The sequence below is a fragment of the Parasteatoda tepidariorum genome, chromosome 8 (assembly GCF_982258835.1).
Source record: "Parasteatoda tepidariorum strain Cologne lab strain chromosome 8, Ptep-v5.0, whole genome shotgun sequence".
NCBI lineage: Eukaryota > Metazoa > Arthropoda > Arachnida > Araneae > Theridiidae > Parasteatoda > Parasteatoda tepidariorum.
The window spans coordinates 20,083,571-20,097,585 of record NC_141762.1 but is presented as its reverse complement, the minus strand read 5'-3'; the positions used below and the strand labels follow the sequence as shown (position 1 = coordinate 20,097,585).

At 26.9% G+C, this 14,015-nt stretch overlaps 1 protein-coding gene across 1 annotated transcript; it reads right to left on the bottom strand.

Annotated features, from left to right (window-relative positions):
- Window positions 1-321: 321 nt before the first annotated feature.
- On the bottom strand, window positions 322-8,585 carry LOC107450314 (rRNA methyltransferase 3, mitochondrial). Its single transcript, XM_043047541.3, has 4 exons — window positions 8,210-8,585; window positions 4,577-4,824; window positions 2,207-2,365; window positions 322-906 (listed from the first exon to the last, which is right to left on the bottom strand). Exons 1-4 carry the CDS (start codon window positions 8,467-8,469, stop codon window positions 341-343), a joined length of 1,233 nt encoding a protein of 410 aa, XP_042903475.2. The 5' UTR covers window positions 8,470-8,585; the 3' UTR covers window positions 322-340.
- Between the last annotated feature and the right edge of the window lie 5,430 nt (window positions 8,586-14,015).

Genomic DNA, 14,015 nt, shown 5'->3' with positions numbered 1-14,015 from the left:
TGTCTGAAACTCGATCCACGGACTACAGGAAAGTTATGACAAAAAAGTATTAAAATTTACTACAATATCTGGAAGAAAAAAAAGTTAATATGAATTTAAATATATAATTTTTAAAAATTATATGCATTCATAAAACGTTTATGTTATGTTTCAAAAAGTATTTCTACTTTTACCTGGTAAAAAGTTCAAAGAGTCTCATTTTTACATATACTAAAAAATACATATAAATTCTAGGTCTTGAAGTAGAAACCTACAGTTAAGGAAATTAACATTTTAGCCCAAAAAATTACTTTTTGAAACATAAATATTTATATTATTCAATAAATATCTAAAAAATATTTTATTTTGTTACATATCTTTCTGTCAGCTGTCGTTTGATTTCATACAGAATTATAGTTAATGAAAATGAAGAATTTAAATTATCCATATTGTTTTCCAGAGGTATCTTAATCTTTTTACCACCGTAATCATAAGCTAATCTTACTATTCGACTATCTAGGCCATTTGTGTCACCACCAATGTATAAAACTATATTTTTCTTAGGAAATTTTATACTTGAGTATAAATAGCAAGGAAGGTCTGTAGTTTCCAACATTTCCAGTTCAGTAGGTTCTTGAAGTGTTTCATCAATATGAATAATTTGATTATGTTCATTAACTGTGGCATATTTTTTAATTGTATCTTCTGAAGTATCATCGATTTCTTCAATACTTTCATCATAATTTATAAATTCTGGAGTTTGTTTCCATTTCTCTATATCATCTGAATTATCAGCAATAAAAATATGTGACTCCCTAGATATGTAATTGGAGAGGAGTGTCCATTCAATATTGCTGATAATAGGTATCCGAAAATGTCCACCACAGCCTGTTTTTAGGACTTTTGCTTCCCAAGGATCAACACAGCCTGAAATTAAGAAGGATTTTTAAAATAAAACAGAATATTTGAAAGAATTAAAAATGTTTTCGATTTAAAGGTTATTTTACAAAGAAGCCAACTACAAGAACTTATTTGCACACAATAATTTGGTTAACTTACAAATATTTATCATCAACTTAATTTGTAAAAGGGACTTATAAATTAGAGAAAACCGGAATCACAGCCCTCCCATAAATGGACATTGCTTTAATCATCAGAAGATGGCCAACTTAGCAAGTGATTTACATTAAGGCTGCAAATATATTTCCATTTGATTAATTACTACAAAAAAATTTAACAACTTGACATACATACTTAGTAAATTAAGACAATTTTTTCCCCATAGATTATTCCTTTTTTTTTTTCAAGCTTTAGATCATTTAAAAATTTTTACACTTTCCTTAGACTCATCATATCAATTAAAATTTCTACTCCAAAAAAACACTGCACTACAATAAAATAAAATTTCAAATAATGATATTTATTATTACTGTGTTCATAGTCACCATAGGGTAGAACATGTAATAAATACCAGGGTAAAATTCAACTCTGAGCAGAAAATATAAAAGACATGTTTTCACATTGAATTTTTAATTTTTTTTTATAATTTATGGTGGCAATAGAACAGGGAATTTTATCAATTACCAAAAAAGTCGGGGAAAATACCAACATTAGTCTTTAATTAATTTTTTTTTTTTGAAAAAAAAAAATTTTTTTCAACTTCAATAGCAAGTATAAGAGTTTTGAAATAAAATTTATGTATAAGAATGAAGCATAGGGACAAACTTGATTCAGATCTTAGAAACTCAATAAATTTTCACAGAGCCATTTAAGGCAACAAAATCAAAAGAAATTACTACAGACTAAAGCCACATGCATATTTACATTCGATGATCAGCAACTCTAGCTTTTTAAAATTAAGGTAAATGCCAGTAAGTGAAACATTAAATTGTGATCAATGAGCCTTGTTTACTCATCTTTGATAGAAAAAGGAGCAGGTAAAACAGCGATTATTTCTTTTTATCTAATAATTTAATTAACATGCATGACCAGGCATATTATTGTTAAAAAAATGCCAAATAAGAGTTTTGACATAACTGGGGCAACAGGCGATATAACTTTCAAGCCCCATTAAATTAAATTGAATACATTATCTACCAAAATTGAATGATTCTGAAAAAATATTTTTAGCAATGAATTAAGATAAAATTATAAAAAACTTTGAATAATTTAATTTATATTAAAGTAATAATAGTAAAAAAAAAATTAAAAGACAAAGTAGCAATACCTTTCATTAATAAAATATTCTGACAGCCAGCAGAGGCTGCATTCCTTATAATTGAGCCCAAATTTCCAGGATCTTTAATGTTATCACAAATAATGTTTACAGGTAGCACAGGCTCAGATAACATATGTACATCTTCAGCGCATGGTCTTTTGAAAATACCTGCAAATATTTATATTTTTCTAATGATGAATGAAAATAAAAATAAATGATCCATCTCTAAAAATAAAACCCATATATTTGCTTTTTATTATTTTCCTAGTAAAAATTCCAAAATATATTTTTCATTTAATTTAAATTGGATTTTTTTTGGTTTCTTTTTAAAAGAGAAGTTAAAAAATTTAAGAACTTTAATTTATAAATAAATTTTATATCATTAAATATATTTACTAGTAAATTTATAAATATATTTTCAAATATCCAAAATAAAACGTAACATATCTTCAATAACATCACTGTTAGTGTTTTAAAAGCTTTTATGTTTATAAAAAAACCTATGTCACATCTTTCTATCGAATTTAAACTCGTATTATAATGCCTCATAATAATAGTAATAAAAAAGAGTTATAAAAGGCTCGTTAAATCTTTTTTTTTTTTTTTAAATTTATGCTGTTATCTAGGATGAAAAAAAGTGATTAAGGATGTATGCAGCATTGAATGAGCAGCAAGAAATTATATAGCACCCAGAATTTTACTTTTTATCCATTTTAAAAAACTAATACAGAATTAATATAGAAATAAATCAATTTTAAAATAAATAAATGATTTTATCCTAAATAGAAAACAAAAAATTGGAATTTCATCAAAAAACCAGTGAGAGTACAGCGTTTATCCATGTGCTTAAGTTTTTACTGTAGTTTTGGAGGTATAATAGAGGCACTTAACCTCTGAATAAAGCATTAAAAACATTTTACAGTAATACATAATGCACACAAACACAGAAATCCAATTTATTAAAAGTAGAATAGAAATGTATCATTATTAAATATAATAAAAGACAAGCTTCAATAAATAGAATCAAAAGTTCAATTTCACAGTTTTCTTCAAAAATTTTGGAAATGACAAAATAAATTGCCGAGCCTTATACTTAATAGATATAGAACAACTTAACTTGCATTAATTTATTAGAAGAAAAAAAAAACACTCACACACACAGCAGGAAAAGGCAACCTAAATTAATTTTTTACTACCTATTTTAAGTCATACTAGGAATTTCTTTTAACAGACTTGCTTCAGAAATATATTTGAAAAACTAAAATTAAATGTGCCTTTGAAAATTGTGCCCATTGAAGACATCAATTGTTGATGTAATTTTTTCAATTAAAAGTTATTTACAATAAATACAATAACTTTAAAAATCCATTAAAAATTTAAATAATTTCATATTAAAATGCTTTATGAATTGTTTTAATTTGGTTGATTTAGAACAATGAGCTATGATACCCTGCACATTTTAAAGGTTATAAATCTAAATTAAAAAAAAATAAAATAGAGGTATGTTTGGTCAAAGTAGGTTTTTTGCTTGATTTTGTATTATAAAATATTGTCTGCCCTATATTTAAGGATAGGCATTCAAACCATCAATGTAGCATCTTAATAAATGAAAATATGATCACTAATTCAAAAGTAACTAATGTATCTGTTATTTATTTTGGGCACAGTAGATTAGTCTAACTTAAATATCATAAAGCTACAAATTTAAACTTAAATTGGTATATATTGCTTAGTTAAAAAAAAGAGTCATAATTAGAACCCATTAATGTTCCTAAATGCTTGAGCGTAACAAATAAGCAGAATATTCAATTATCCATTAATATCATTTAATAGGGTTGTTTATTAAACAAGAATTCTCTTAAAACACCGAAAATAATGATAAAAGACTAAGCTGAAAATGTTAAAAAAGAAAATGTGTGTTTAGCAAAAAAAAGTTTTTTTTAAAAATTAATACATATTATTCATATTTATGGTTCACGGCAGTATGGTGAAAATTGTAGTTGAATATTTTACAAAAGGTCATTAAAATCATATGCAAGGTTGATAAATGTATTGCTTTGAAATATGTTTAGAATTTACAAAAGTGTTTTGCATCTAATTTTGTGCACTAAAAATTTTTTTGCACTTATTTTATTGTTCTACAGATGGTATAAAATTCAAATGCATGGCATTTAAATGGCATAATTGAAAGTGTTTAGTACAAAAAATTTTTAATTCAAATTTCAAGCATGTGTGCTGTGCTTTTTCACTTTGCAAAGCTCAGCACATAAATTTTCATTGGTGAAGCCTATATATATATTTTTTCTAAAAGTTATATATAACTAAAAATTACAAAGTTGAAACTTCTAAACTGCATGACACAATAGAAAAAAGTCATACCCATTACACCTGGACAAGTTTTCAGATCTGACCACATTTGCATTGTTTTATATAAGACTTTGAAGAATTCAACTTTTTGAGCTGCTCTTCGAAAATTTATTTCAGCAAGTTCTTTTTCACGGCTAAAATAAATAGATTTAAGTTCCATTCCAGCATCGATTGCATCATTAATCAGTCGTTTTCCTTCCAAAAGAATTTTACCATTGATCTCCCTCATTTGACGATTTTTAATAAGACTTATAGTTTTCCTGAAATAACAATTTGATATAAAACAATTCAAAATGAAAACAAATAATTAAACTTTTTACTAACTAAAATACAGTATAGTAGCAGAATTTTGTTACATTTCTCAGAATTGAATATCAGTTCAATTAAAATCTACTAAAATAGATTTATAGTTTTTTTTGTACCAATTATACAATTTTAAGAACTATCTCTTATCATTGCATTTAATTCCAATTTTTAAGAACTCATATCTGAATGAAAGAGATTATATATAAATAAATATAAATTTTTTTAAAGATAAAATGGACACAAATCTTATTCTTTAAAATGTTTTATATGTATCCATAATTTAACCATTAAAAAATTATTCTCCTCCCGTCATAGCTTCAAAAAATTAGAAAAAAAAAAGGAAAATATGTTCAGTTAACCCAGTGGGGAAAAAAAACCATCCCAAAAGAAATCAGATTAATCAACATTTTTCTTCAACGCAAGTAAAAGAAATACTTTTTGAAAGAGAAATATCAAAAAAGAGTTTGTTACAGCAATATACAGTAGGGAACCGATTATCCGGAACGATCGGGACCATCACTATTCCGGATAACTGATTTTTCCGGTTTTCTGAATCGCTACAAAAAGCCGTCTTTTTATTGTTAAACCCAACTAAAAAAAAATTTTTTTTAGGAAATAATCTTGAAAAGAAGAAAAAACGATGAAGTAATATACTAATGATTATTTCCAAAATGATGGTAAGGTGAACATCTTTCAAAAAAGAAAGAAAAATCCTAAAATCTTATAAGGAAAAAAAAATTTGTTTAAAAAATGGCGGGAAAATTTATCGAATTTCGTTCCGGTTTTCTGATTTCCGGATAACGGGTTCTGTACTGTAATTAAAATGATAGTAATAATTTCCAAGACATTTCAAAAATAATTTTTAAATAAGCGAAAACAAGAAATTGAGAGGAAAAGAAATGTAATGAATTTCATAAGAAATTAAAATAACCGTTGGTTTCTTTTTATATAAGTTTTATACGAAGAAGTTTCAAAATACTGTATCAAATTATATATTGCATTGTGCAACAAATCACATATTGTAGTCATAATATCAAATAGCATGCTTTAGTATGTTATTTTTAATTATGAATACAATATGTTATTAGTTCTGAAAATTAGAGTTTTCATAACTTAATACTGTTATTTCTCCAGAAATTTTTAATACAGATTTTATTTTTAATAAAGCTAATCATAGAATTATAAATTAATTATAATTTAATAAAATAAACCTAAGGATATCCAAATGTAATTCTTTTTAAACATTAAACTCAAAATTGTAAAAAAAAAATTTATGAGCATTTTATGTTTATTTTCAATTAGAAGGCATTAATTTCACACATAAAAGTTGTAAACTTTTAATAGTGTAACACATTATAGCAAATTTTTCATCCCTCCACATTTTGATAGCTTTAAAATATATATTGCAACTTTAGAGAGAAAAGTTAATTCTTGTTACAGATTAGTTAAAAGAAAATTTATTGTAAAAGATTATTTATATTCGTAAAGAAAAAGTCTGCTAAATTCTTAATTTATTCTTACATGTAATGAAAAATTTAACCAATGAAGAAAATTTTTTAACTCAGTATTAAACTTTTTAATTAACATACCACATGATTTTAAAATAATATTATCTAATTAATATCTTACTAAATATATACTACCTTGCGTATGGGCCTTTTGGCCTGGGTCGCAGAAATTAGCTCTCCTTACTAAATATATATTTTTTCTTTCTTAGATATTTTGAAATAGAGTATTCATTACACAAATAGAATAAATATTTATAGTTTACCTGAATATAAGTACACACATTAATTTAGAAAATACATATAACTTAAATATAAATTCAAGGTAAATTACAGTAGGCTCAGGACTATCCAGTCTAATGGGGTGATAGGGTAGACCAGATAAAGCAGTTTCACTTTCTAATCCCTCCTGAATCTACTTAAAAACTAATCTTAAGATAAATTACTAAAGCAAAAATACCTACAGTTAATTGATTAATAAAACATATGCAGCTATCTATAGTTATATCAAACAATATAAGTAGTGTTACGAGTTTCGAACATAGTGATCTTTCTATATAATAATAGGTCAGACAGATTTATAAAACCTGTATAAAACTATAATATATAATGTGGAAAATGACAATGCTATACAAATAAAAATGTTATGGAAATTAAATTAAATGCTATTTTTTAAAAAAATTCAATGTAAAAAACTTTTTGTTACTTGTACTGTATTGAATATATTTGTTTTAAATTAGAACTATTCATTTAATAGTTATTTATAAGTGCAAGTCTATTTGACATTTTTAGTTTCTTCCATTTCCTCTAGTTTCTTTCACTTTCTACCAGTGTTTGAGAATAAATGAGTTTCTTCCAGAAGAAATTATCACCCTGGTTAAATTAGTTAAAATTTCAGATTAGTGATTAACATAATCTATATGAAATATTGATTAAACACCTTATAGAAAGCCTCTAAAAAAATTTAAGAAGGCAAACTATCAAATAGCTGTTTTTAAAGACATATATGCAAATCTAATAAAATACACAATTAATAAATATTTTAAAGGTTTCTAGGTAATGAAGATTATGTTTTATTGTTGCAATATTACGAAGCCAGCAGAAAAACAAATTAAGTGGATAAAACTAGATAATTTTAAGAACATTAAAAATTAATTTAAAAGATATATGATAAATGAATTGAATAATAATAAGACAAATGAAGTTCACTGAGTAAAAAATAAATTATTAATAATTTCAAGAATTTTTACAATCTTTTAAAAATAAAACTTCCTTATAAGCTAACATTACAATGACATGTTATTTTAATAACAACTACAAATTGAAATGTTATATTTAATAATGCTTCAAAGGAAATGAAGTTTGAATAAGAATTAAGTTACTAACACACACAATAAGGAAATATTGGATTAAGAAAATCAATGTATCAAATCATGTTATAAGAAACAAAATTAAAACAAAATAATTGTTAAAAAAACAAACATCTTGTGAATCGCACCTTGGCGAATTTAGTTGGCGTCACAGATCACAATAAGGAAATATTTATAATATACCCTAATATTTTAAATAAATAAATGTGTTTATTTATCATTGCAAATATTTTTTCACTAAGTATATCAATTTTTACATAAAAATATTGCCCACTTCTTGAGTAAATTTATTAATTTTGAAGAGCTTTACTACTTTATGACTTTTCACACTCTTTCAAGTTATTATTTTCTACTTTATGCTATCTTATGTTGTCATTCACAATGAATGGCTCCTTGTCCTTCAATAGTATAAGTGAATTACGTGAGTAATTCGCCTATACAATTATATAAATATTTTGACTTACGTAAAACGAGGATCACTTTTTTGAAGTTTCTCGTAATATGGAATCAATTTAGTTTCACTTCCAATCGAAACTTCTAATGAAGTGTTATCCATGTGATTACTTAGTTTTAATTTTGGATAACGAGCTTCATTTTGAATGGATGCTAAAGAGTCTTCTGGTACATTCAATACTTTAATTGGTTTACGGCGTAATACATTTCTACTATAACACCTACATGTATTTTCCATTTTGAAAAATAAGTTCCGCCTAAGTTTATTCATTTTTATCCTTTCTTAAGTATTTAATACAATAAATAACCACCAATGATTAAAAATATTAGCTTTCTAGCAACAAATTGTAATTCACGTTTGTTTACATTGTTAGTTTCCAGCTGCCTGTTTCTGCTAGGTTAAGATCTGCTAAATTCAAGTATTTACTATTTAATTAATATCATTTATAGATGGCGCTATCCTTATGAGTGACAAATGCCTATTGGAAATCAAATGGGCTTTAGGTTAAATTAGCATTTAAAGTATTGATTTGAATGTCAATTTAAACTCTTGGGAATTAAATTTTTTTTCCAAACCTACCATCCTCTTAAAGAACCTTTTATTCTCGGATTTGACCAGAATTTTTTTTTGTTTCTCCAACTGTTGCTATCTTGACTGGTACATTTTAACAAAGACTGTACAAAACAAATCGAATCGTAAAAAAATCGACCTCTACCTACTTTTTCTTAGAAATGCACCATTATTTAGAGGTCACACATATTAAATTGAAAATCGAAATCCTACCACATTTTGGTTAACAAGGCCAGAATATTGAAAGCTGTTGTATTTGAGGGGAATTATTCTTAGACTATGCCAACTTTCATCTACAAAAGTGATCCTGATAACATGTCTTATATACCAGTGATTTGGTATTTAATATTTATAGTGGTAGTTACGCCACATTACTTCCCTTCCAGAATTTTATCCGTGATAGAATTCAATGAATGAATACCACTAGTTGATTCATGCTTTTATTTTCTTCTTCTCTCTATTTATTTCATTTTGCTCATTATTTTTTCTTTATTTATTTTTGTTTATTGACCGGGATACTTTTTTACTTCACCGGATTTTTTCTTTCTTTTCTTTGAGCAGTATATTTTAAAGCAAATCAACTGTCTTAATGTGGAGCAGCCATTAATATTGGCAAGTTCTTATCACGTCCGGGTCACCAATGAGGAGAATTAATCTTAGACTATGCCATCCTTCATTTACCAAAAGGTACCTCCTTATAGAATTAAGTTAAGATGTCTTATATATACTAGTGATTTGGTATTTAATATTTAGAGTGGTAGTTGCGCCACATATTATTCAGTGGATGTTTTTGTTCTATGAGGAGTTACAATTAAACTGTTATAATATATAATTGAAACTGGGCCATTCTTTTATGGACATTCTGCAGTATTTCAAAAATTACATAAATATAAAAAGTTTATATATGTAATAACTTTCTGTCTTTTTAAGAAACACTTTTTATAAAATTTCTAGTCAGTAAAAAATTAAACATAGATGATGAAATGCTTGAGGAAGTTTGAACGAATTTTAAACAATGCATTCTCTGATCTTGCTAAACATTTTATTTTAGAAAAAGCTTAATTTTACTTTAAAAATAAAAATATGTGCAATTAAGTTGATCATGAAATCGTCTGTTGATGAAATGTTGTCGAGGAAGTGATCGTCGCTGAAATTGCGTTCCGAAATAAAGCTACTTCTGTTAATAGTTAATATATTCATTATATACTTAACTTGAAAAAGACAATGTTGCGTATCATTTACCGATTCCCGGTAAGGACAGTCTTAATAGCATGCAAGGCTTTGGGCACAGAGATGTTTTGGCACCTTATAACAGGTCATACAACTTAAAACAGAACTAAAAAAACTACGCATACATAAAATATAGCATACAGTAATTTGAACAAATTTAAATAAATTTTGATTACCCCAAAAAGCTGCATCCACCTAGAAATTTCATTAGAAAGTAGAAAATTAGATTTCGGCTGCAAATTTTGAACATCTTCTTGCAAAGTGAAAAAATAAAGGATATTTTAGTTTTGGGGGGCCCTACGCTGCAGCCAATCTAGCTTATACACAAATCCGGTTTTGGGCATGTACAGAGATCAGGTGTAAGGGTAGGCCATAACTTCACCCCTCGAGGAAACATGCATTGTATGACCAAAAATTTTTGGCGGAGGCCCTTTCAAAAACTTTCAGTACTCCATCTCTGACAGTCATTTTAGCTATTTATGAATTATGTTAGCGAATATATTTATGAAAACAAGTTATTTGTTCGCATATAAATTGGATTACAAAACATTGAAAGTTTTCCACATGGCAAAATACAAAGTTTCAGCGAAATCGATTAATCTTGAGAAATTAAATTTTAAAAAAGTCGCACTTATAAAACACGATTTCTAAAGAACTAATCAACCAATTACGCTCAAATTTTGTATTTTCCATGTGGAATTAGGTACTTTAAAATGATAAAAAAAAAAAAGCATCACTGGCTGCGATCAGTGTGCGAGTGGGTGACCATTTGAATCAATCTGCGTATGGACCGAGGGTGTGCGGTATTGGTCCTCGTTAAACTGTTCTACCATAAAGTGCTCGACTTCGCGTGCTGGTCGCCGGGCTACCGAAGCGAGGGTGCCATCCCCTCTGCAGAGGATCAAACCTCAAGGGATGTTTCCCAGACCGTTGCTAATAGTCTATTGTGCAGCACTAGTGCGACGTAAATGATTAACAACATCAAACTATTATGAAATAAAAAATGATAAATATTTACTAAAATTAATTTTTCGCATGAAATTATCTTTAGATAAAAGAATTTTATAATCGTGTGCAAAAATTTTTCAATTCCTTTAAAAAGCTCTCAATCTGTAGTGAAATACAAAAAAAAAAAAGAAGAAGAAGAAAAAATATAGCATTTAGGGGTCCAAACTTTGGATAGCTGACCCGACCCAACTATTGTGACCATATTTCCCAGATTACAGCTACCTCCTATATTACGGGGGTTAGAAAATCGAATCTGTTTCCTCTAAATATAATGTTAATCATAAAATACCAATTTCATAAACCTGTTGAAATCGGTTATTATACCGTTAGGATGGTCTTTTCAAGACAAAACCATTATAAAAATGAAAATTATATTTTAGTTTCAAATCTAAAAGTTTTTGATCGCGCGCGTTATGGAAACTGAAGGAAATTATAGATTTTTTTTTTCTATCGGCACATATATCAACATTTTAAAAAGTCCTAATTGAAACAATATACGGAAATTTTTTCTCTATATACATCGATTAACAAAAACAAAGTTGCCTTACTCCTATATGGACAGGTCCCTAGAAAATATAGCTATATTTTGAAAAGAATTCGTTCTTGAATATTTGGTCTATGTACTCATGACGCCATGTAATCATATGTGGCAAAATTATGAAAAAAAGGGTAATAGTTTTTTTTATGAAAGAAAAATGAGAAAAAGTCAAAGCATATTTGCTAATTAAAAAAAATTCCTTTTAATGGTTTGTCATGGCAATGAATTTTAATTGCTACGGATTTCTAAGCTGATGTTCATAGCTTCTTTATTAAATTAAATGCGTTTTTTTAATAAATTAAATATTATTTCTTTTTATATAAAATAAAGAATGCATTTTATTTTTTAAGAAAAACAAAGTTGTTAAAAACCCGAAAAATTCGAAGTTCCAATTTTAAAAATTTAAGGGTCTTAATAATTTAAAAAAATATAAAATAAGAACAAAATCCATGCACACAATAAACAGTAAAATTATCAATTAAAGTACTATACAAATCAAATTTTATACACGAACATAAAAAAAAAGCACTTTTTATGATACCATTCTTATAAAAGAATTCTAACAGTATATAAATATAAAATTTAAATGTATTAAATGAATGCAAACATTTACTTACCTCCTTATAAATAAATTTACTTTGGGTTTTCCTGTTTTCCAAAGAAAATTTGTATTAAGAATGGTAATTATTGTTATCACGATTTATGTTTGAAAAAAAGGAAGTTGCAAATAATTTTAATAACTCTTAATTAGAGTTAAATTTTAATCTCAAAAATTGAACAAAACAAAAGGTAACAGAAAATTTATATCTGAATTAAAAATGGTTCATTTAAATGACTCAATTAAATGAGTTAAAAACTGGAATTTAACTGCAACGTTTTACGTTTGTCTCAGAAAAAATCTCTTGACAAAATGATCATTTTGTCAAGAGATTTTTTAGGCCTTAGGTCGACCTAAGTATATGTCGACAAGAGTCATCCCCTTGGATGGACCCAAAAAGCTTACATCTGTTTTCCTAGAACATCTAGATAATTGCTAGTTTAAGACAACTTGAGGGACATATAGATGGTACTGTAAATATAGGACATTTTATAAAAGCACAAAAGAGCCCAGGGTCATAAAAATGATTACGGCAATTTAAAGAAGGAAAAGGTCATTTTCCCATGGTGTAAAAGGAGATGGCTATCTTTAGAGGAGTCAGATAACTGTGGGTCAACTCTGTGGGTGGTATGAAGGTTTTAACACCTTCATACCACCCACAGTCAAAAGATGCTTTCAAATACTATATCTATTAGTCTCAGTGAGGATGCAAAACAGTGGTACTTATTTTAGTTTTCTAAACTCTTGTTATGTTTTTTAATGATCTGCTCCTCTTCTCGTGTTTTAGTTTTAATTAGTTAAAAGTTGTAATATGTAGAAAAAAATTGAAACAAAACCGAAGTATTTTTCTTGGGGGGGATTTCTATTTGGAAAATAGCTAGTAAATTGGAAAAAAAAGTAGTTTGTTTTTCTGAAATTCTCAATTCTATTTTACTTTATTGTAGCGAATGTGAAATTTTCAGAAGGGGAAGCGCACATTATCTTCCATCTTAATTAAATTTCAAAGAAAAATATAGTTTTCGATTTGGAAAATAGCTTTAAAGTCGAAAATAAGAGTTAAATATAAATTTTACTCGACTTTATTCCTGCGAATGTCACAAATTCAGAAGGGGTGAAGTATATTCTTTACCCCCTCACTTTAATTTAAGAGGAAAATAAAATTTTCTTTTTAGAAAATAGCTTCAAAGTTCTTTTTTTTTAAAAAAACAAAACAAACACAAAACAATTTTACTGGACTATATTATTTCAAATGTCTAAATTTCAGAAGATACAAAGTTTTTTTTAGCCCTCCTTACTTTATATCAGAAGAAAATAAGTTTTCCATCCCCTTACTTTAATTTAAGAGGAAAATGAAGTTTTCTATTTGGAAAATATCGTCGAAGTTATGAAACAAAATAATTTTTTTCTTGTTAAATTTCCAACTTTACTTGATTTTATTCTATTAATGTCTAAATTACAGAAGATGAAAAGCAAATTTTTCACCCCCTCACTTTTATTTCAGAAGAAAATAAAGCTTTCTATTCGGAAAATAGATTCAAAGATGACATTTTTTTTAGTTATAAATTTTTATTATTTTTGAGCGCTTTGAAAATCCAGAAGGGCGAAACACTATGTTCGTCCCCTCATTACTATTTCGGAAGAAAATAGAGTGAAAATTGGAAATAAAATATTTTTTCTACTTTTACTTTATTTACATATAAAACATATTAATTGTCCATAACAGAATAAAGTTTCCTACTTGATGTATATCTTCAAGGATGAGAAAGAATAGCATTCCCCCACCTCTAAAATTACCTATTTTAATAGACTTCTTGCCGAATAACTAAATATATAAACAAAAATCCGGTGACTCTCTCCCGGTCTTTCACAAGT